At 38.2% G+C, this 16,720-nt stretch overlaps 1 protein-coding gene across 1 annotated transcript in view; it reads right to left on the reverse strand.

Moving 5' to 3' along the window:
* The window catches only part of LCT (lactase), a 55,566-nt gene that overhangs the window by 31,825 nt on the left and 7,021 nt on the right, over nt 1-16,720 (reverse strand). The window contains exons 2-5 of the mRNA XM_031451338.2: nt 15,283-16,494; nt 4,963-5,042; nt 2,220-2,303; nt 563-665 (exon numbers count right to left, since the gene is read on the reverse strand). Coding sequence (XP_031307198.1) covers nt 563-665; nt 2,220-2,303; nt 4,963-5,042; nt 15,283-15,922 — 907 coding nt within the window. The 5' untranslated portion in view covers nt 15,923-16,494. The remainder of the gene's footprint in view (nt 1-562; nt 666-2,219; nt 2,304-4,962; nt 5,043-15,282; nt 16,495-16,720) is intronic.

Here is a 16,720-nt window from a genome sequence, read left to right on the forward strand (position 1 = left end):
TTTAGTGGACCCCCCAACTTTCCCTTAACTGGACTGGACCAGGAACAATCTCCTGATGTACAGGCCACCAATCAGACTCATTCTCAAGAATGTGAACTAAGAGACACTGAGGAGATGGTTCATGAGTTGTGGGTCCTATACTCAAAGGTTTTGATCAGGTAACGGGGAAATAACAAAAGTAAGGTAGCTGGGGGGAGACAGGCAGCCCTGCCAAGGGGGCAGAGATGAGAGACCTTAAAGGGAGGGGTAATGAAAGGGGACAAACAGGCACAGAGCAGTTGCCAAGTTTACATCCGACATCTGAGGCCTGATGGTTTTAATTTCCATAAGCACAAGGCATCCTTAGTGTCCTTGTACAGAACCTCTTTCCTTTCTTGGGTCAATGGGAGTTAAAGGACCAACAATAAGAAGGCAATGGACACTAAACCCACCTGGGGTGGGCTCTCAGACTAGCCCTACTCGGTTTGTTCCTCCCATTGGAACCCCAGAATTTCAAGATAGCTACCCCACAGGCCAGTGCACCAAATGTCACTCCCAGCTTCTCCAGTGACGGTGTGCTCACCTTCGAGAAGGCTAAAGAGCATTTCTGCTGGGTTCTCCCTCGTGGAGAGGCAGTCCTGGAGCTTCAGGCTGAAGATGAAAGCTTTCACTTTTGGCTCAATAGTCTGAAAATCATATAGGTCAATGAGTGAACTGAAGCTATCTCGAGTAAGTTTTTTGTTAATAGGGACAGATTTTCAAGATGAGAATCCACAACACTCAATCTGTTTTTGGAAATGACCGCTAGCTATCTCAGTAAGTAAAGGGAGCCAACTCTACATTTTGAGGGAGAAAAACCTACACTTTTCAACAACATAGGCCACTCTTCCCATCGACCCCCACCAAAGGGACAGGTTCATCTGTGCCATCATCTCAGGCTACAAGGCACCTCCTAGACCCAGGCACAGCATTACAACCAGGAACAGTGCAGCCTGCTCATGTCAGGGGCCTTGATCAGGAAGTTTGATCAGATGCCACTGTCACGATGTTTATGAATGTCTAGGGTTTGCTTCAAAAAAATTGGTTTGGGAAGGGGAAGGTAGGGTATAGACGATACAGGATCAGCTACTAGTTGATTGCTTTTGAAGCTGGGGATGGCTTCATTATACTTTCCTTTCTACATTTGGGCATGTCTGACATTTTCCATAAAAAAATTTAAAAGATGCTATCTTCATTGAAGTTGAAGCAGGTGTAATTTTTCTCCCATTTCTAGCCATCTCAGTGTCAAAAGAAACATTGTTTGGCTGACATGTTGTTTGACTTCACTTAGTTATCTTTTTGGGGAAGTTGGATTTGGTCATTTTTCCTACACTAACTTTTTCCTCCTCTGAGTAGCTAAAGGCCACTGAGAAATACCAATAGCAACTACTAAAAAAGGGGCCAGCCAGTTTATTTTCTCAGAGCTGCCTGTGACAATGAGATTCCTTAAGCTATGAGAAACCGAGTATCCCTCAAGACCAGTTAGAGGATCTGTGACCCATAGAGCCTTGTTCTTTCCCTGTGCTGGGTCAATGAAGAAGAGTCCAGTTTCTAAGGAAACTGAGGGTTTTCTCCTTCTTGAAATACCAATCTTCAGTGGGGTGGCTTGTGATATCACAAGACCAGAGAGCTGAAGGGGCCCTCTGCTGAGTGGGGAATTCCCTGGTGAGCAGAGCCTCTTCGGATAAGGGAATGTGGAATCCCCACATACACCTCCTGCAGGGTTCAAAACCTCAGATGTGCTGTGGCTTCTCAGGCCCTAAGACACCTGTGTGCCGGGAGAGCAGTAGCTGAGGCTCACAGAGTGGTATGCAGGTGCTTTTGGGAGAATGGACAGATTATGAGAGCTGGCTTGTGAAAGTAAATATTTACATGACCACCATCCAAGAAATGTCTTTTTAAACCTCAGAATCAATGCTGGATTTTTGATTCTCAGTAGCTTTCTACACAAGAGAGAAGAGGATTCATGTAAATATTTACCTTAACAAGCCAACCCTCATTATTCTTTCCAGGGGAGACTGTCTAATCTCCCAGTGTTCTCTAGCAATGCTTTCTGTGGAACATCTCCCCAAATGCAACTCTGTAAGTCTACGGACTCTCGGTAGAAGTTCAGTTTACACATCAGCTGAAGCATTAAGTGCCTAATATGCTCTCAGAAACTTTTGCCATTCATCATCAATATGGAAAATGGCTCAAATTACCTCCAATTTACTCAGCTTCTGCAATAAACTTGCTTCACTTTGGCATGCATAAGACACATCAAGAGAGAGGAAGTCGACTGCATCCTGGAAGTAAGTAAATAAGGTCAGCAGACCACAAGCAATTTCAAGACAAAGAACTGCTCCCAAGTATTCTTCCTTCTTTCTCCCCTTACTACTAAATGGAATACTCCAAAGTGGGATTTTCCAAGGGAAAAGCAGGATGAGGAAAAGCTGGGGACAAAGTGAGAATCTGTGTGGGGTGTGCCTATATATTGCGGGGAATACTTCATGTACATACTTAGCAAAGTGCTTGGAACACAGGAAGTGCTCAGAAAAATGCGTATGATTGAATGAATGAGCGAATGCATGAAGTACTGTATGCCAGAAATGGTGAGTTTCCACCAAGTGGGTGAGCACTTAGGAAAGGAGTCAGAGGCCAGAACTGCCCTGGGCAGCATCCCCCTCATGGCCCTTCCGCTTTTCAGGACTGAGTCAGTGAAACCCTTAGCCACCCATAGGCCACCTAGTAATCTCTGTAGACCCTACTGGGGCTTGGATTTTTTTTAATTGAAGTATAGTCAATTATAATGTGTCAATTTCTGGTGTATAGCACAATGTCCCAGTCTTGCATGTACATACATTTTTTGTTTTCATATTTTTTCCATTAAAGGTTATTACAAAATATTGAGCATAGTTCCCTGTGCTATACAAAAGAAACTTTTAAAAAATCTATTTTTATGTATAGTGTTTTTTTTTTAATTGTAGGCTATAGTTACTGGCTACTTTCAGGCCACAGTTGAAAGTCCACTCCAACTAGGCTAGGCTTGTACTATTATCCGAGAGCACAGCTCTCATGGTCCATGGACATCCCCACCCATGCTCCAATTAAGGACATATACCTCTACCCTGTCTCTGGCCTGCGTATACTCTAAAAACTACAGATTCAGAGTCTAAACATATACAGATACCATGGTGATTCCTTTCCTGCCCTTCTCAGCAAGCCATTTCTGTCCTTGACAAGACCAGATCATTGCTCGTCTTCTCCCACTCTGTTCCCTCGGGAGAAAAACCATGGATAATGGCATCTTCTGACGTCCCAGTGCACTGTGACCTTTGGTAACTGATCCTCCACTGGCTCCCTATGGCTTTCCCAATCAAGTTATCATTGGTGTTTACGAAACATTCCACCCACTTGCTCCCCTCTGCCCTCTCGGCTCTTGCTTTGTCAGTTCCACACAGCAAGTGGTTATTGATTTCATACTCCTCAAAGTCACTGTGCTGGGTACAGTGGGTAGAGATTCAGGTTTAAAGATGAGTAAGAGCCACAGACACTTACAACTTGATAGAGAGCGTTAGCAAATGTACCGATTACATGAAGAACAGGCAGAAAGAAGTGCTACAAGAAAAGTCCACACCAGTGGTCCTCAAATCTAGGTGGGGATTAGACTCACCTGGGAACTTGGGAGCCCTATGAAGACCCAGGGCTGTCCTTCCACATTAAGCCTTGGCTTCTGTGGTCTTTACTAGCTCTCCAGGTGATTCTGGTACACACTAAAGCTTGGAAACTGCTGGTCTAAACAGATAGCTAAGAGTTTCAAGCTGGGAGAGACCACAGCAGGTTGAGTGAGGGAGTATTATTAACAGAGGCCTTCTGATGGAAGACATATTCACATGGATTGTTGAAAGTGGGTAGAATTTTGTTGGAAGAGATTTGAGGAAGGCTAGGAGGATGGGAAGGAATTCAAGTGGGGAATGGAGGAAAGCAGACAGAAAGCATAACATACACATTGTGAACAAAAGGAGGTGATGCCAGAGAGAGAACAAGAGAGCCTGAGTTAGCAGCACTCTGGAAGGCCCTGAGGAATCTGCACCAATTTAGGGGAGTGTAGCTTCTCAGCAGGGAACTGAGCAAAACTCTGCTTTTGGAGGTGAGTCAGAAGCACTGCATGGCAGCAACTGGGGCAGGGAGACCAGTTCAAAGGCTACTGCTTAACAAACATTTTCCAATAAGCACTTTTGTCTCCTAAGCTCGTTAACTGATAGCAGTTATTGCTCCTTGTAAATTAATTTAGATGGCATTCTGGCCATACAGTCAGTCTGGGAGCTGGTCATTCAAAATCTTATCATGTCTGGACTTTAAATTTCTGGTTAATCTGAAGACTGAACCCTGACATATGGGGCCTCCATCATAGCACAGACACCAGGGGCAGCGTGATATCTGTACAGCACTGTCAATGCTGCCCAGCTACAGAAATCAGTTGTTTTTTCTGAGGGCTTTCCACACAGCCCAGCAGTCAACTTCACAAGGGCCAAAGCTGTTTAATTCTCAGATGTTTTAATTTTTCTTTTTAAAATTATAGTTTAAAAGTTGTATTTAGAGGAGGTAGAAACCAGGAATGGCACTCTAGGGAGAACATTATTTGTTTCAAAAAAAACTTTACCCTAGTATCTATTTTGCTGAAAACTGACCTCTCTTCTAATAAACTCTTTTACTAAAAAAAGCAAGCAGATGCATTTGACTTCTTTGTGTAGGCAAAAGCTGACACTTAATCAAGTGAGAGCTGGGGCTACAACAAATAAGATATTGTTTTAAAGTAATTACGAATCTAGAGAACATATAACACTCAGAAGAGGCATTGATAAGAATGTCAAGCCAACAGATAAAACTTCTGTCTTTTTTTAAAAATGAAAATCCCGACTTTCCTGAGAAGTTAAGGGTGATATTTTTTCAGGCTATCGTCACCTTGGCAAGCGCAGATGTGGACGGTTCTAGCAGGAGCTCGGAGACCACTTCAGCTCGTAGGACCACAGAAAGCTTTCCCCCTGAAACGAACAAGAAGGGCTGCAGGTGAGACAGGAAGGAGGCTGTGACCACGGAAGCTGCTCCGGGACTCATTTCCTGTCGACCTTTCTATACCATGTTCAACAACTTTAAAAAGGATTTCTGAAGAAATCACTCACGTGATTTTACCTTAGCTGAAAGGCTTTAGAAAACAAGGTGGCTCAAAAAACTATCCCTTTAGAGGATATTTCATACAAATCAGGACCGTGAAGTGCACTTGTAAAGTCTTTTGAAGAATAAAAGCAGTTCCTTCCTCCAACCCCATGCAATGTGAAAGGCGGAAGAAAATTGCTTTCTGAGTTCCTAATAAGCCTTGGCCTCTGTGTGCTTTACAAGCTCTCCAGGTGATTCTGATACACACTAAAGCTTAGGAACCATTGGTTTAAACAAACAGCTGAAGGTTCCAAGTGGGGAGAGGCTTTTGAAAGTCAGGGTACTCTCAGGGGACTGCTGTTACCCAGCCTTATTTCCTGTACAAACGTTCATTCCACCCTAACCACACATTAAGGGGAACATGAAGGAAATATAAACATATGCAGCTTGTGCCCACTTGCTTTGACATTTGATCACTTAACAGTGGTGCTCAAGCTTGAGTGCATGAGAATCACCTGCCCTGCTTGTCAGCAAACTGGGGTGGGCCTAGGAACAAGTTCTTTTTAATAAGCTTCCTGGGTGCCTCTGATGCAGCGGTGCTCAGATCACAATTTGAAACATGCTGCTACCACCTTGGGATTCCTCAGTTGTTGGCAATGCCATCTAACTTTTTAGGCACGAGTCTTTATCTCCCACTGTACTGTCTGCTCTTTGAGGAGCAAAACTTAAACATTTCTCTAGTTCCTCCAAATAAATAGCAAGCTTGGGGCTTTGTGCATGGGAAGGTGCTCAGAGCTGTGCTTTGGAAACAGTAAATAACACGGAATAAAACCAGAGTTTGGGACTTAAGCTGTAAGACTATATGCCTGACTTCTCTCTTATATCCAAATTTTATATAGGAGAAAGATTTCCCCAGCCAATGACCCCACCACTAACAACCACTGCCAACTGCAAAAGTGCTTATTTTAATAAGTATAATGGAACTTTGAAATCCTCTGAGCAGTGAATATCACTCCAAGACATTTAATCCTCATTCTGATAAGATAACACTATTTTCCAGTTATTCAATGATTGTGCCCAGTGGAGCCATTTCATCTTCTATACATTTCCATCACGTCAGCACAAACTGAACATCTCAGCCTGTACTAAACATTTCAAAATGTACAATTTAGTTTACCTCTAGATCAATGACATGACACAAGAGTACAGTTAACCCCTAAGCACAATTGACTCACACATCACTTCTATTTGACTTTGCAAGCTGTTTTTAGAGTGAACAAATGAACCGGAAGTTCCAGAAATTCTCATATCATACAAAATAAACTCCCCTTGACAAAAAAAGAAAAAAAACCTTTCCAACCTGTTTCCAGTGCATGCACAAAAATACTTCTTAAAATAATGTAAAATGCAGATCACTCAAAATTAGATTTTCATTCTAATCTTGCAGTTCATGTTTTCTATGGACTGAAATAGGGGAGGTAATTGCTATAGCTTAAGATAATTTATCTTGTAATTCTTGCTGAATATGGTTAAAGGTTGGTGTTCTTGTCTACAGAACTCAACATCAGTATTGGCTGTGGGTTGAGAATTAACTGTTTCGAGCCCACGTAGAAAATCACTGCATAGCACTGTGTGAATTCATGTCCCTCACAGACACTACTAGATTTCACTAAGTATAAGCTCAATTCTGTTTCTACCACAAAGGGAAGTTGCTACTCAAAAAAACCATTGCTGTTGTTCACACAAAATAGCCCCTTCCCATGCTCTCCTTTTTGCCCCAAGTGCTTCAATAAAAATAATCTGGCCAGTATTGAACTGACAGTGTCAATGCTTCAAGAGGTGGGTGGGGATTACTAATGTTGCCCTAGATTGTGTCCCAGTGTTGTGTAAGCGGAGGATGTTGTGTGCAACTCTACTCTTCCTGTGAGAGGGGTGTTCACTTTCCTGCCCTCGCTCCAAATCTGTCAAGAATATTCTTTTGTATCCTTCCCATGGCAGATCACTGAACACATCAATAGGAAGTTAAAAACACACATAAAGATTAGAAAAAAACTTTTCAAAAATTGAAGTTAAATACATATAACTTAAAATTTACCATTAAAAATTTAAGTGTACAGTTCAGTGGCTTTAATACATCCACATTGTTGTGCAACCATCACCACTATCCACCCTCAAAACTTTTCTAACATTTCAAACTGAAACTTTGTGTCCTTGAACAGTATCTCCCCATTCCTTCTCCTCCCAGCCTCTGGTAACCATTATTCTACTTTCTGTCTCTGTGAATTTGATTATTTTAGGTCCCTCATATAGGTGGAATCATACAATGTTTGTCCTTTTCTGCCTCACTTATTTCACTTAGCATAATGTCTTCTAGGTTCATCCATGTTGTAACATATGTCAGAAATTCATTTCTTTTTAAAGATGAATAATATTCCATTGTATGTATATAGCACATTTTATCCATTCATCCTTGCATGGGCATTTGGATTATTTCCATGTATTGGCTATTGTGAATAATGCTGCTATGAAAATGGGTGTACAAATATCTGTTCAAGTCCCTGCTTTCAGTTGTTTTGGGTATATACCCACAAGTCTTAGGTCATATGGTAATTTTATGTTTAATTTCTTGAGGAACTACTGTTTTTCATATTGGCTACACCATTTACAACCTGGCCAGCAACGCACAGTGTTATAGTTTCTATCTATCCTCATCAACACTTGGGATTTTCTGCTTTCTAAAAATAAAATCCATCCTAGCGGTTGTGAAGTGATATCTCATTGTGGTTTTGATTTATATTCTCCAATGATTGTTGATGTACAGCATCTTTTCATGTACTTATTGGCTATCTGCATACCTTTTTTGCAGAAATGTCAGTTCAAGTTCTTTGCCCATTTTTTAATGGGGTTGTCTTTTGTTGTTCAGTTAGGAATTCTTTATATGTTCTGGATATTAATCCCTTGTCAAACATACAGTTTGCAAATATTTTCTCCCATCCTGTGGGTTGCTTTTTCCCTCTGCTGATAGTGTCCTTTGATGCACAAAAGTTTTTAATTTTGATGAAGTCTAATTTATTTATCTTTTGTTGCTTATACTTTTCCTGTCATAGATAAAAAATCATTGACAAATCCAATGCCGTAAAGGTTTCCCCCCTTTTTTTTTCTTCTAAGAGTTTGAGTTCTTCTAAGAGATAAAATGGCACTTTATTCTGTGATCTTCCTTCCCTAAACCCATAACCCTGGTCTACCCATGAGGAAAACATCAAGCAAATCCCAATAGGGGCAGTCATAAAAGACCACATATTATATTACTCCATTCATATGAAATGTCCAGAACAGAGAAATCTATAAAGACAGAAAGTTAATTAGTGATTGGTCAGGGCTGGTATTGGGGAAGGAAATGCAGGGATGAGAAGATGATAGCTAAAGGGTACAAGATTTCTTTTCGAGGTGGTAAAAATGTTCTAAAATTGACCATGGTGATGGTTGCACATATCTGTGAATATACTAAAACTCACTGAATTGTACACTTTAAATGGGTAAATTGCACGATATGTGAATTATACCTCAATAAAACAACTTAAAAAAAAGAGGCATCATACAAAATACCTGGCCAGGACTCCTCAAAACTGTCAATCAGGTTTTCAAACACAAGGAAAATCTGATAAACTGTGACAGCTCAGAATAGCCTAAAGAAACTTGACGACTAAATGTAATGTGGTATCCAGATGAGATCCTGGAGTAGAAGAAGGACATTCAGGAGATACAAAGGAAATTGCAATAAAATATGGACTTTAGTTAATAATAATATATTAGTATTGGTTCTTTAATTGTAACGAATGTCCCACAATAATATAAAATGTTCATATTAGGTGGAACTGGGTTCAGCGAGGGGGCATATGGAAACTCATGTCTGCTCAATTTTCCTATAAATCTAAAACTGTTCTAAAAAGTAATATTCATTTGCAAAGTCTTGACTAAAAAGTAAAAAACTTCTACAAACCAAGAATGGTTCTCAGTTTTTCAGATTATCTCTGACTTTTAAATGATTATCCCTCAATCATTAAGAACTATCATAGCAATGATAGAAAATGACTTCCAAAAGAATGGGTTTAGAAAAGATAACACAATTACCTAAGAACTCAGAGATTCACCAGGGAGGGGAAATGGATGAAAACATTTGGAAACTAGAAATTCTAAAGAATGAAAAATTGAATTTAACTACTTGTAAAAAGTACCAAAAATACCAGAAAAATCAACCAAAAAAAAAAAAAAAACCAACTCATAAGTTTGTGTTTAAAATGTAATAAATTCTGTTCATCAAAGACTTCGTAAAAAGATTGAAAATATGGGGGGAGGCTATAGCTCAAGTGGTAGGGTGATTGCTTAGCATCCACAAGGTCCTGGGTTCAATTCCCAGTGCCTCCTCTAAACAGATAAATAAATAAGTAAACCTAATTACCTCCCCCCACAAAAAAAATTTTTAAAAAAGATTGAAAATATAAGACAAGAAGTAGAAAAATATTGTCATCATAAGTAACCGATACAGAGTAGATTTAAGAATATATAAAAAACTCCAGTAAGGCAATACACAAATGGATAAAAGATATAACAGGAATTATACAGAAGAGGAAATAAATATGGCTTGTAAATATATGAAAGCCTGCTCAACCTGAACAGAAATCAGATTTATAAAATCATAAAGAAATACTTTTGCATCTAATAGATTGGGAAAAATTTGTAAGTCTGGCAATTACAAGTGTTGGAGAAGGTCAACAAGAACTCACATATTGCGCAAGGAAAAGTAAACTGGTACAACCATAGTGGAAAACAATTTAATTTATCTCTCAAAATTAAACATCCATATTACTCCCAATTAGTCTACACCTGTGTAAAAATTTAAGTGAAACTTTTGAACATGAACAGAAAAAAACATGTGCAAAAATGTTCATAACAGCTATGTTCATAATAGCAAAATTTGAAAATAATTAGAATGTCCATAAGCAGGAGAATGAATTAATAAAATGTGAATGGCCACAAAATGAAATGCAATATAGCAGTGAAAAGAAGGTACTCTAGCTATATTCAACACTGTGATTAAGCCTTTGAAACAATTTTGTTTGAAAAAAAAGGAAATCCTAGAGGACTACAAAAAGGATAATACTCCTTCACAGCACTCAAAACCAAACCAAATTGATTCTATTGTTTAAGCACATATGCACTTGGGGCAGAAATTATACTTTAAAAGAGTAATGGAATTTCAATGAGATACCATCGGAATGGCTAAAATAGAAAAGATGAGAATGCCAAATGTTGGTGAGGATGTGAGGCCACTGAAGTTCTCACACATGTCTAGTAGGAGTGTAAAATGGAACAACTTCTTTGGGAAACTAGTAGTTTCTTAGAAAATCAAATACATTTCTTTCCTATGATCCAGCAATTCCACTCCTAGGTATTTATTCAAAAGAAGTGAAAATGTATGTCCACACAAAACTTGTACAAGAGCATGCACAGCAACTAATTTATAATAGATAAAAACTGGAAAAATAGCCAAAATGCCCCTCTACTGTGGTATATCCATAATAGACTATTACTTAGAAGAAATAAGGAGCAAATTACTAATACAGCAACAAAATGAATGAATCTCACAAACGTTATGTTGAATGAAATAAGACAGACACAAAAAAAGTACGTACTGTATAACTCTATTCATGTTTATGCTGAGAGAAATCAGATCCTGGGGTTGGGATTGATTAGGAAAGGATATGATTGATCAGGAAAGAGCTTTTCAGAGGTGTTGATTAATGTCTTATATTTTGATAAGGGTATGGGTTACATAGATGTGTTTGTCAGTACTAACCAAACTGTAAAATTATAATCTATGCATTTCCCTGTAGGTAAATCATACCCTGATAAAAAAATTTTAGGAAAAAATCAGAACTGCATTTCACATTGTTTATTTTCTAATCAGTAGTAAATGGGAATTTAATTTTTAAACATTTTTTAAACATGATGAGTTTTTTTTGCTAAAATTTATTTGCTACAATGTCACTCTTTCTCTAATTAAAATATTTTTATTTAAAATGTTTGGCCTTGTACGTTTAAGTCATTATGGACACCAAATGCAGGAGAGCCATAGAATAATAAAAGATGAATGAAATATTTAGCATAAAGGTAACATGGGATGGGGTGGGGGAACATAGGAGATGAGATAGAAATTTATACTTTTTACATTAAAAAATTGATATAATTTATATACCATAAAATTCATCCCTTTAAAGTATACAATTTAGTGGTCTTTAGTACATTTACAAAGTTGTGCAGCCATCTCCACTAATCCAGAACATTTTAGTCACCCACAAAGAAATCCCGTACCCATTAAGCAGTCACTATTCATTCTCTCTTCTAGCCCCAGACATCACTAATCTACTTTAGTGTCTCTATAATATGATTTGCCTATTCTGGATATTTAATATAAATGAAATCATACAATATGTGGCCTTTTGTGACTAGCTTCTTTCACTCAGCATAATGTCTTCAAGGTTTATCATGTTGTAGCATAATCAGTATTTCATTCCTTTCAAAGCTAATATTCCATTGTATGGATATGCCATCATTTGTTTATCTATCAATTGATGGACATTAGGGTTGTTTCCATTTTGGTTATTATGAATAATGCTGCTATGAATATTTGTGATGAGTTTTTATCTGGACGTTTGCTTTTATTTCTCTTGGATAAATACTTAGGAGAGGAATTTTTGAGTCATATGGTGATGACTCTAAAATTTAACTTGAGGAACTGCCAAACTGATTTCCAAAGTGGCTGCACCATAATCCATTCCCACCAGTAGTGTATGAATGTTTTAATTTCTCTGCATCATTGCCAACACTTGTTATTGTCTGTCTTTTTTATTATAGTCATCCTAGTTGATGTGAAGTGATATTTATATATGTATATACATATAAATATATACACATATATATAATTTTATTTTTTGCTTTTTTTTTAGATTTTTAAGAAATTGAAGTATAACTGACTTATAACACTGTTAGTTCCAGATACACAGCATAGTGATTCAATATTTCTGTATGTTACGAATTCACAGCAGTATTCTGTTATATTTTAACAGTGGCCACTCCATGGGTATTACTTATTGTGTGGCTGAACCATACTGAATCCATTTTGTCGGCGCCATCTTAGGCCCTCAGTCCTACCCCCTCCTCTTTCTGCGTGACTGAGCTTTAGCCTACCCTCAGAAATGAGCCCAAGCCAGATAAGTTTCCTATCAACTTTTACCCTTGGTTTTATCTGAGCACTGGAGGAATGCTCTTTAGCTGATACAGATGGTTAATGGTCTGAGAGGGATAATGGTCATGAGACCCCCCCAGGGGGAGGTAAAACCCCCGCTTCCCATTGGTGCAGATGTGCTTCTCCCTTTGTAGTCAGATTGTATTTTTAGCTTTGGCCCCTTTAAATTCCCCTGTACCCCTTTCCGCAGGGGTGAATGCAGCTGCGAATGCTTCCAGATCGCCTGTTCACCTGATCCTACCCATATGTAAGTTACCCACAATAAACTCCATAATGGCATTTTATGGAGTTACCTGCTTCACTTTTTGATTTCAAAGTTCCTTCTCAGTTTGGGGGATATTATTCAATATCTCCACCTTCAAAAAGTTATAGTATTTTGCTTTTAGTCAACATATGCTATATAACTTTTCTGTGTATATTAAATAATATAATATTTTATAAAGAATAACAAAGCTATGCCATTAGACTAAAAAGGGAGGGAAGAATGAGAAAGAGAAAGAAAGATGGAAAACCACCATTTGGAATAGTAAAGAGATTGAGAAGAGAATTTATTTTGTGTCCTGCTTTATATTGGGGGCAGATAGTCTAGTGATGTTGATGAAACACAAAATGAAGGATGGGAAGAATGAGCAGAAGAAGAAAAGAATAAAAATATGAGTTTAAGAAAGAAAGTCATTAGTAACCTGATGGAGATTAAAAATAAAATATGCAAAACATTTAAATAAATGTGTATATAGTTCTATAGTTTAAATAATTCTATGGGATCTGCCCTCAAAGACAGATTTTCCTTTATTTCAGGTGATCCAAGTTCAGCATTTCCTTCTTTCAAAGTTCATTTTACTCAAAGCTTCTTCAATAGAATTACAGCCAAGAAACATTTATTTATTTTCTCATTCAGTCCATGATAAGGTTTCTAAAGAATCCAGTTTCAAATTCAGCATCTCCTCATCTCCCACCCTATACATTTCATGAAATTGACAGCTGAGCTTCTTGCTGTTCCCTTTCCAGGGGCTTTGCACTGTCCTGGGGCCTGTGATCCTCCAGATCCTATGGTTGCTCCCTCCCTCAGTCCGGTTGGTTCAAAAGGGGGCCTGGGGACAGCCTTTTTGACAACTGTATATGGGACAGCCCCCTCCACATTCACACTCTTTCTTCCCTTGCCCTGCTTTTATTTTAAAAATGGAGAAAATGTTGAACCTCTCTATAATCAAATACATGCAGATAAAGCATATAAGGAGATAATAGTTTTCAGCTGTCAAATTACCAATGATGGAAGAAATTTTTCACATACTGAGATATGTGAAAGATTTTTAGGCTTATATGACTTAACATAAATGTTATGCTAACTAGAACATACTGTTTTGTAGCCTATTCAACATACATTATACATATACTTTCACCATTAAAGAAGAGGATGCATTGTCCAGAAGTAAACAATGTTTGTTTTGAAGACAGAGCTAAATGCCTGCCTTCCTGGGGCATCAATGTTAATACTTCTTCCATGATAAGGCTCCCTTCCCAGGTGCCAAGGCCAAACAGACTCGCCGTGTACATGCTAATCTGTCTTTTTTTTGAAACTTTGAAGGAATGTAAGTTTTCCGTTTTGACAAAACATAAAACTGCACTGAAAACCAAATACCTCAGAGCTATCTAAGAGGCTATCTCCGAGGATCCAGTTCTCAGTTTGGCTTGAATAATATTCTCTTCTATTCTTATTATAGACTGGTTATTGATTACTTCTGTCTACACCAATGATAAGAATAATTACATCATTGAAAGCTGAGTGGGGTCAGAAGAACAATTTTATAACGGTTGGTATAAACTATTACACTTTTCTGGGAAATAATTTAGCAACATCTCTGAAAGTCTTAAAGAATGTACATCTTTTGACCCAGTAATTTCAATTTTTATGAATCAGAATTTATCTGAAGGCAGGTAAGCATTTATATAGAAGAATGTTCATTGCAACATAATTTTTAATAGTGAATATTAAATAAACATATATAAATATGAAAGAATATTTTAAACTTTATGATCCATTCATAAAATGGGAACCTGTAAGAACACTGAAAATCATGTTTTCAAAGAGTTTTTAATAAAATGAGAATACACTCATAAAATGTTAAGTTTCAAAAGTAGAATATATAAGTATGCAGATATACTATATACTATGTATACAAATATACATACAAGTTTATAATAAAAATGAGAAAGCATATATAATCCAAAATTGGTTCTCAAAATTGATGTACCTCAGATTCACCTAGGAATTTAGTAAAATCATTAATGTCCTGATTCTGCCTGGACCTATTCAATTGGAACTTTAAGTTAGTATGAAGCAGGAATATGGGCAATTATGATCAAGCTCTTCTCACTGTCAGCATATCATTATTTTATTTTTGTATTTGTCTCCCCTGCTGGAATGTAGGCTTCAATTAGAACTTGTAAGTTGCTTTGCATAAGAAAAGGAGAGACTGAGGGAGGACAGACAATTTTGAATCCTAAGAAGAGTCAAGGAAGTAGGACTGGAAAAGGAAGGAGGACAGAAAGAAAACTGGTGGTCACACAAACTCAAGACTGGGCAACGGCTGCTGAAAAGATATTTTTCAAAGGGAATGGTAGGCACTACGCATTATAAGACACCCCTACCCACCTCCACTGAGAAATCTTCAGTACAGTATTAATTTCTCAATAATGAATAGATATGAGGGAACTACTGAAGGTGAGTGGGAAGAAATACCCAGTCCTATTTTAAGGAGAGTAGGGGAAGGTGGGTGATAAAGGCTGCTGGTGGGTCAGCAATCAGGGTCATGTGTACTTACCTTGAGAAGTGTATTTTTCATGGTAAATCTCATAGGCTTTCCTGTGGGCATCAGTGAGGATCTGGAGACGTGAAGATCTTGATTCCTGGTGGGGAAGCTCCATTATCACTTTCTCCAAGTCACTAAATGTGAACCAGATCTCAGCAAGGTCCCCAAAGGAGTGGAAGGCAAAGGTGGCATAGTCAGCAAAGAGATCAGCAAAGGCCTCACTTCTCTGGATGGTGCTGGCAGGGAGGGTCTGGTGGTGCAGGACCACCAAGGGCTGAAGCTGCGCAGTCTTGAGGGCCTCAAGGAGTTGCCGGTAGCACTGCACCATTTCCTTGTCTGGGTTCTTGGAGCTTCCTTCTGGGAGAAGTTGTGCCCATGGCAGAAATACTTTATAATGGGTGATCTTACAGGCATGAACACTGCTGAGGTACTCCGGCAGGAAAGTGGGCAGTGGCTGGTGACAAACATAAATTTCTTTGTCCCCTGCTCCAAAGTGAGAACCCTGGTTTCCCAGTGGACCCCTCAGGTTGTGTAGCAATTCATTGGTTAGAGGACCAGCAGCTGAAATGAAGTTTCCATCAGATTCCCAGTCTAAGCCCCAGCACGAAAAACTTAGGAGGGAAATAAAGACTAAACGCCAAGCCAGTTCCATCTTCAAGGAACTGTTAGGAAGTATTTGGAATACCTACTTTATAACTACAGCTGAGGTTGTAAAATATTATTAACAATTAATATGTAACTTGGTTATCTACAATAATGAAATCAGTACATGGTTCATCAGTGTAATATCAAAAAATGTAAAAACCATAAGAGATAACATAAAAACCTCAAACTTCTCACACAATTTCAGTAGAGAAACCTAGAACGTGTCTGAAGAAAATAAGTTCTCCACATTTTTTCTTACATAAAAATTACTTAAAAATTTGTTTACACAGCAGGACAAAAGTGAGTTCCTCACCAAACTTTTTTTCTCTTTTAAAAATATGTAAGTAAATGATGAACACATTTTGCAAAAGATTCAAACAATACAGAAATATATATGAAAACTTACTGATTCCCCTCGCCCTCTCCCCTCCTCTTTCTAGGGTAAGCACTTTCAACACTGCGCTTCCTTCCAGTTTTCTTCCTACGTATAGATTAATGGTTATTCAGGAGTTGGAATGCCAGGGTTTGAATCTCATCTGACGAAAGTTACTTAGTTTCTCTGTCCTTCAGTTTACTCATCTGTAAAATGGGGATAGATAGGTTGTTATAATTAAATGAGGTCATTCATTAGCATATTTAGAACAATACAACTCAATGATGGCTATTAATATATATACACAAATGCAAACATAACTAAGTGTATAACATTTTAAATATATAATTTAACACATATGGGATTATGTCACACATATCATTCCTCAGCTTTATTCTCCCATTTAACAGCGCTTGGAGTTATATTTGTATA

This window comes from Camelus dromedarius, chromosome 4, assembly GCF_036321535.1.
Source record: "Camelus dromedarius isolate mCamDro1 chromosome 4, mCamDro1.pat, whole genome shotgun sequence".
Taxonomy (NCBI): domain Eukaryota; kingdom Metazoa; phylum Chordata; class Mammalia; order Artiodactyla; family Camelidae; genus Camelus; species Camelus dromedarius.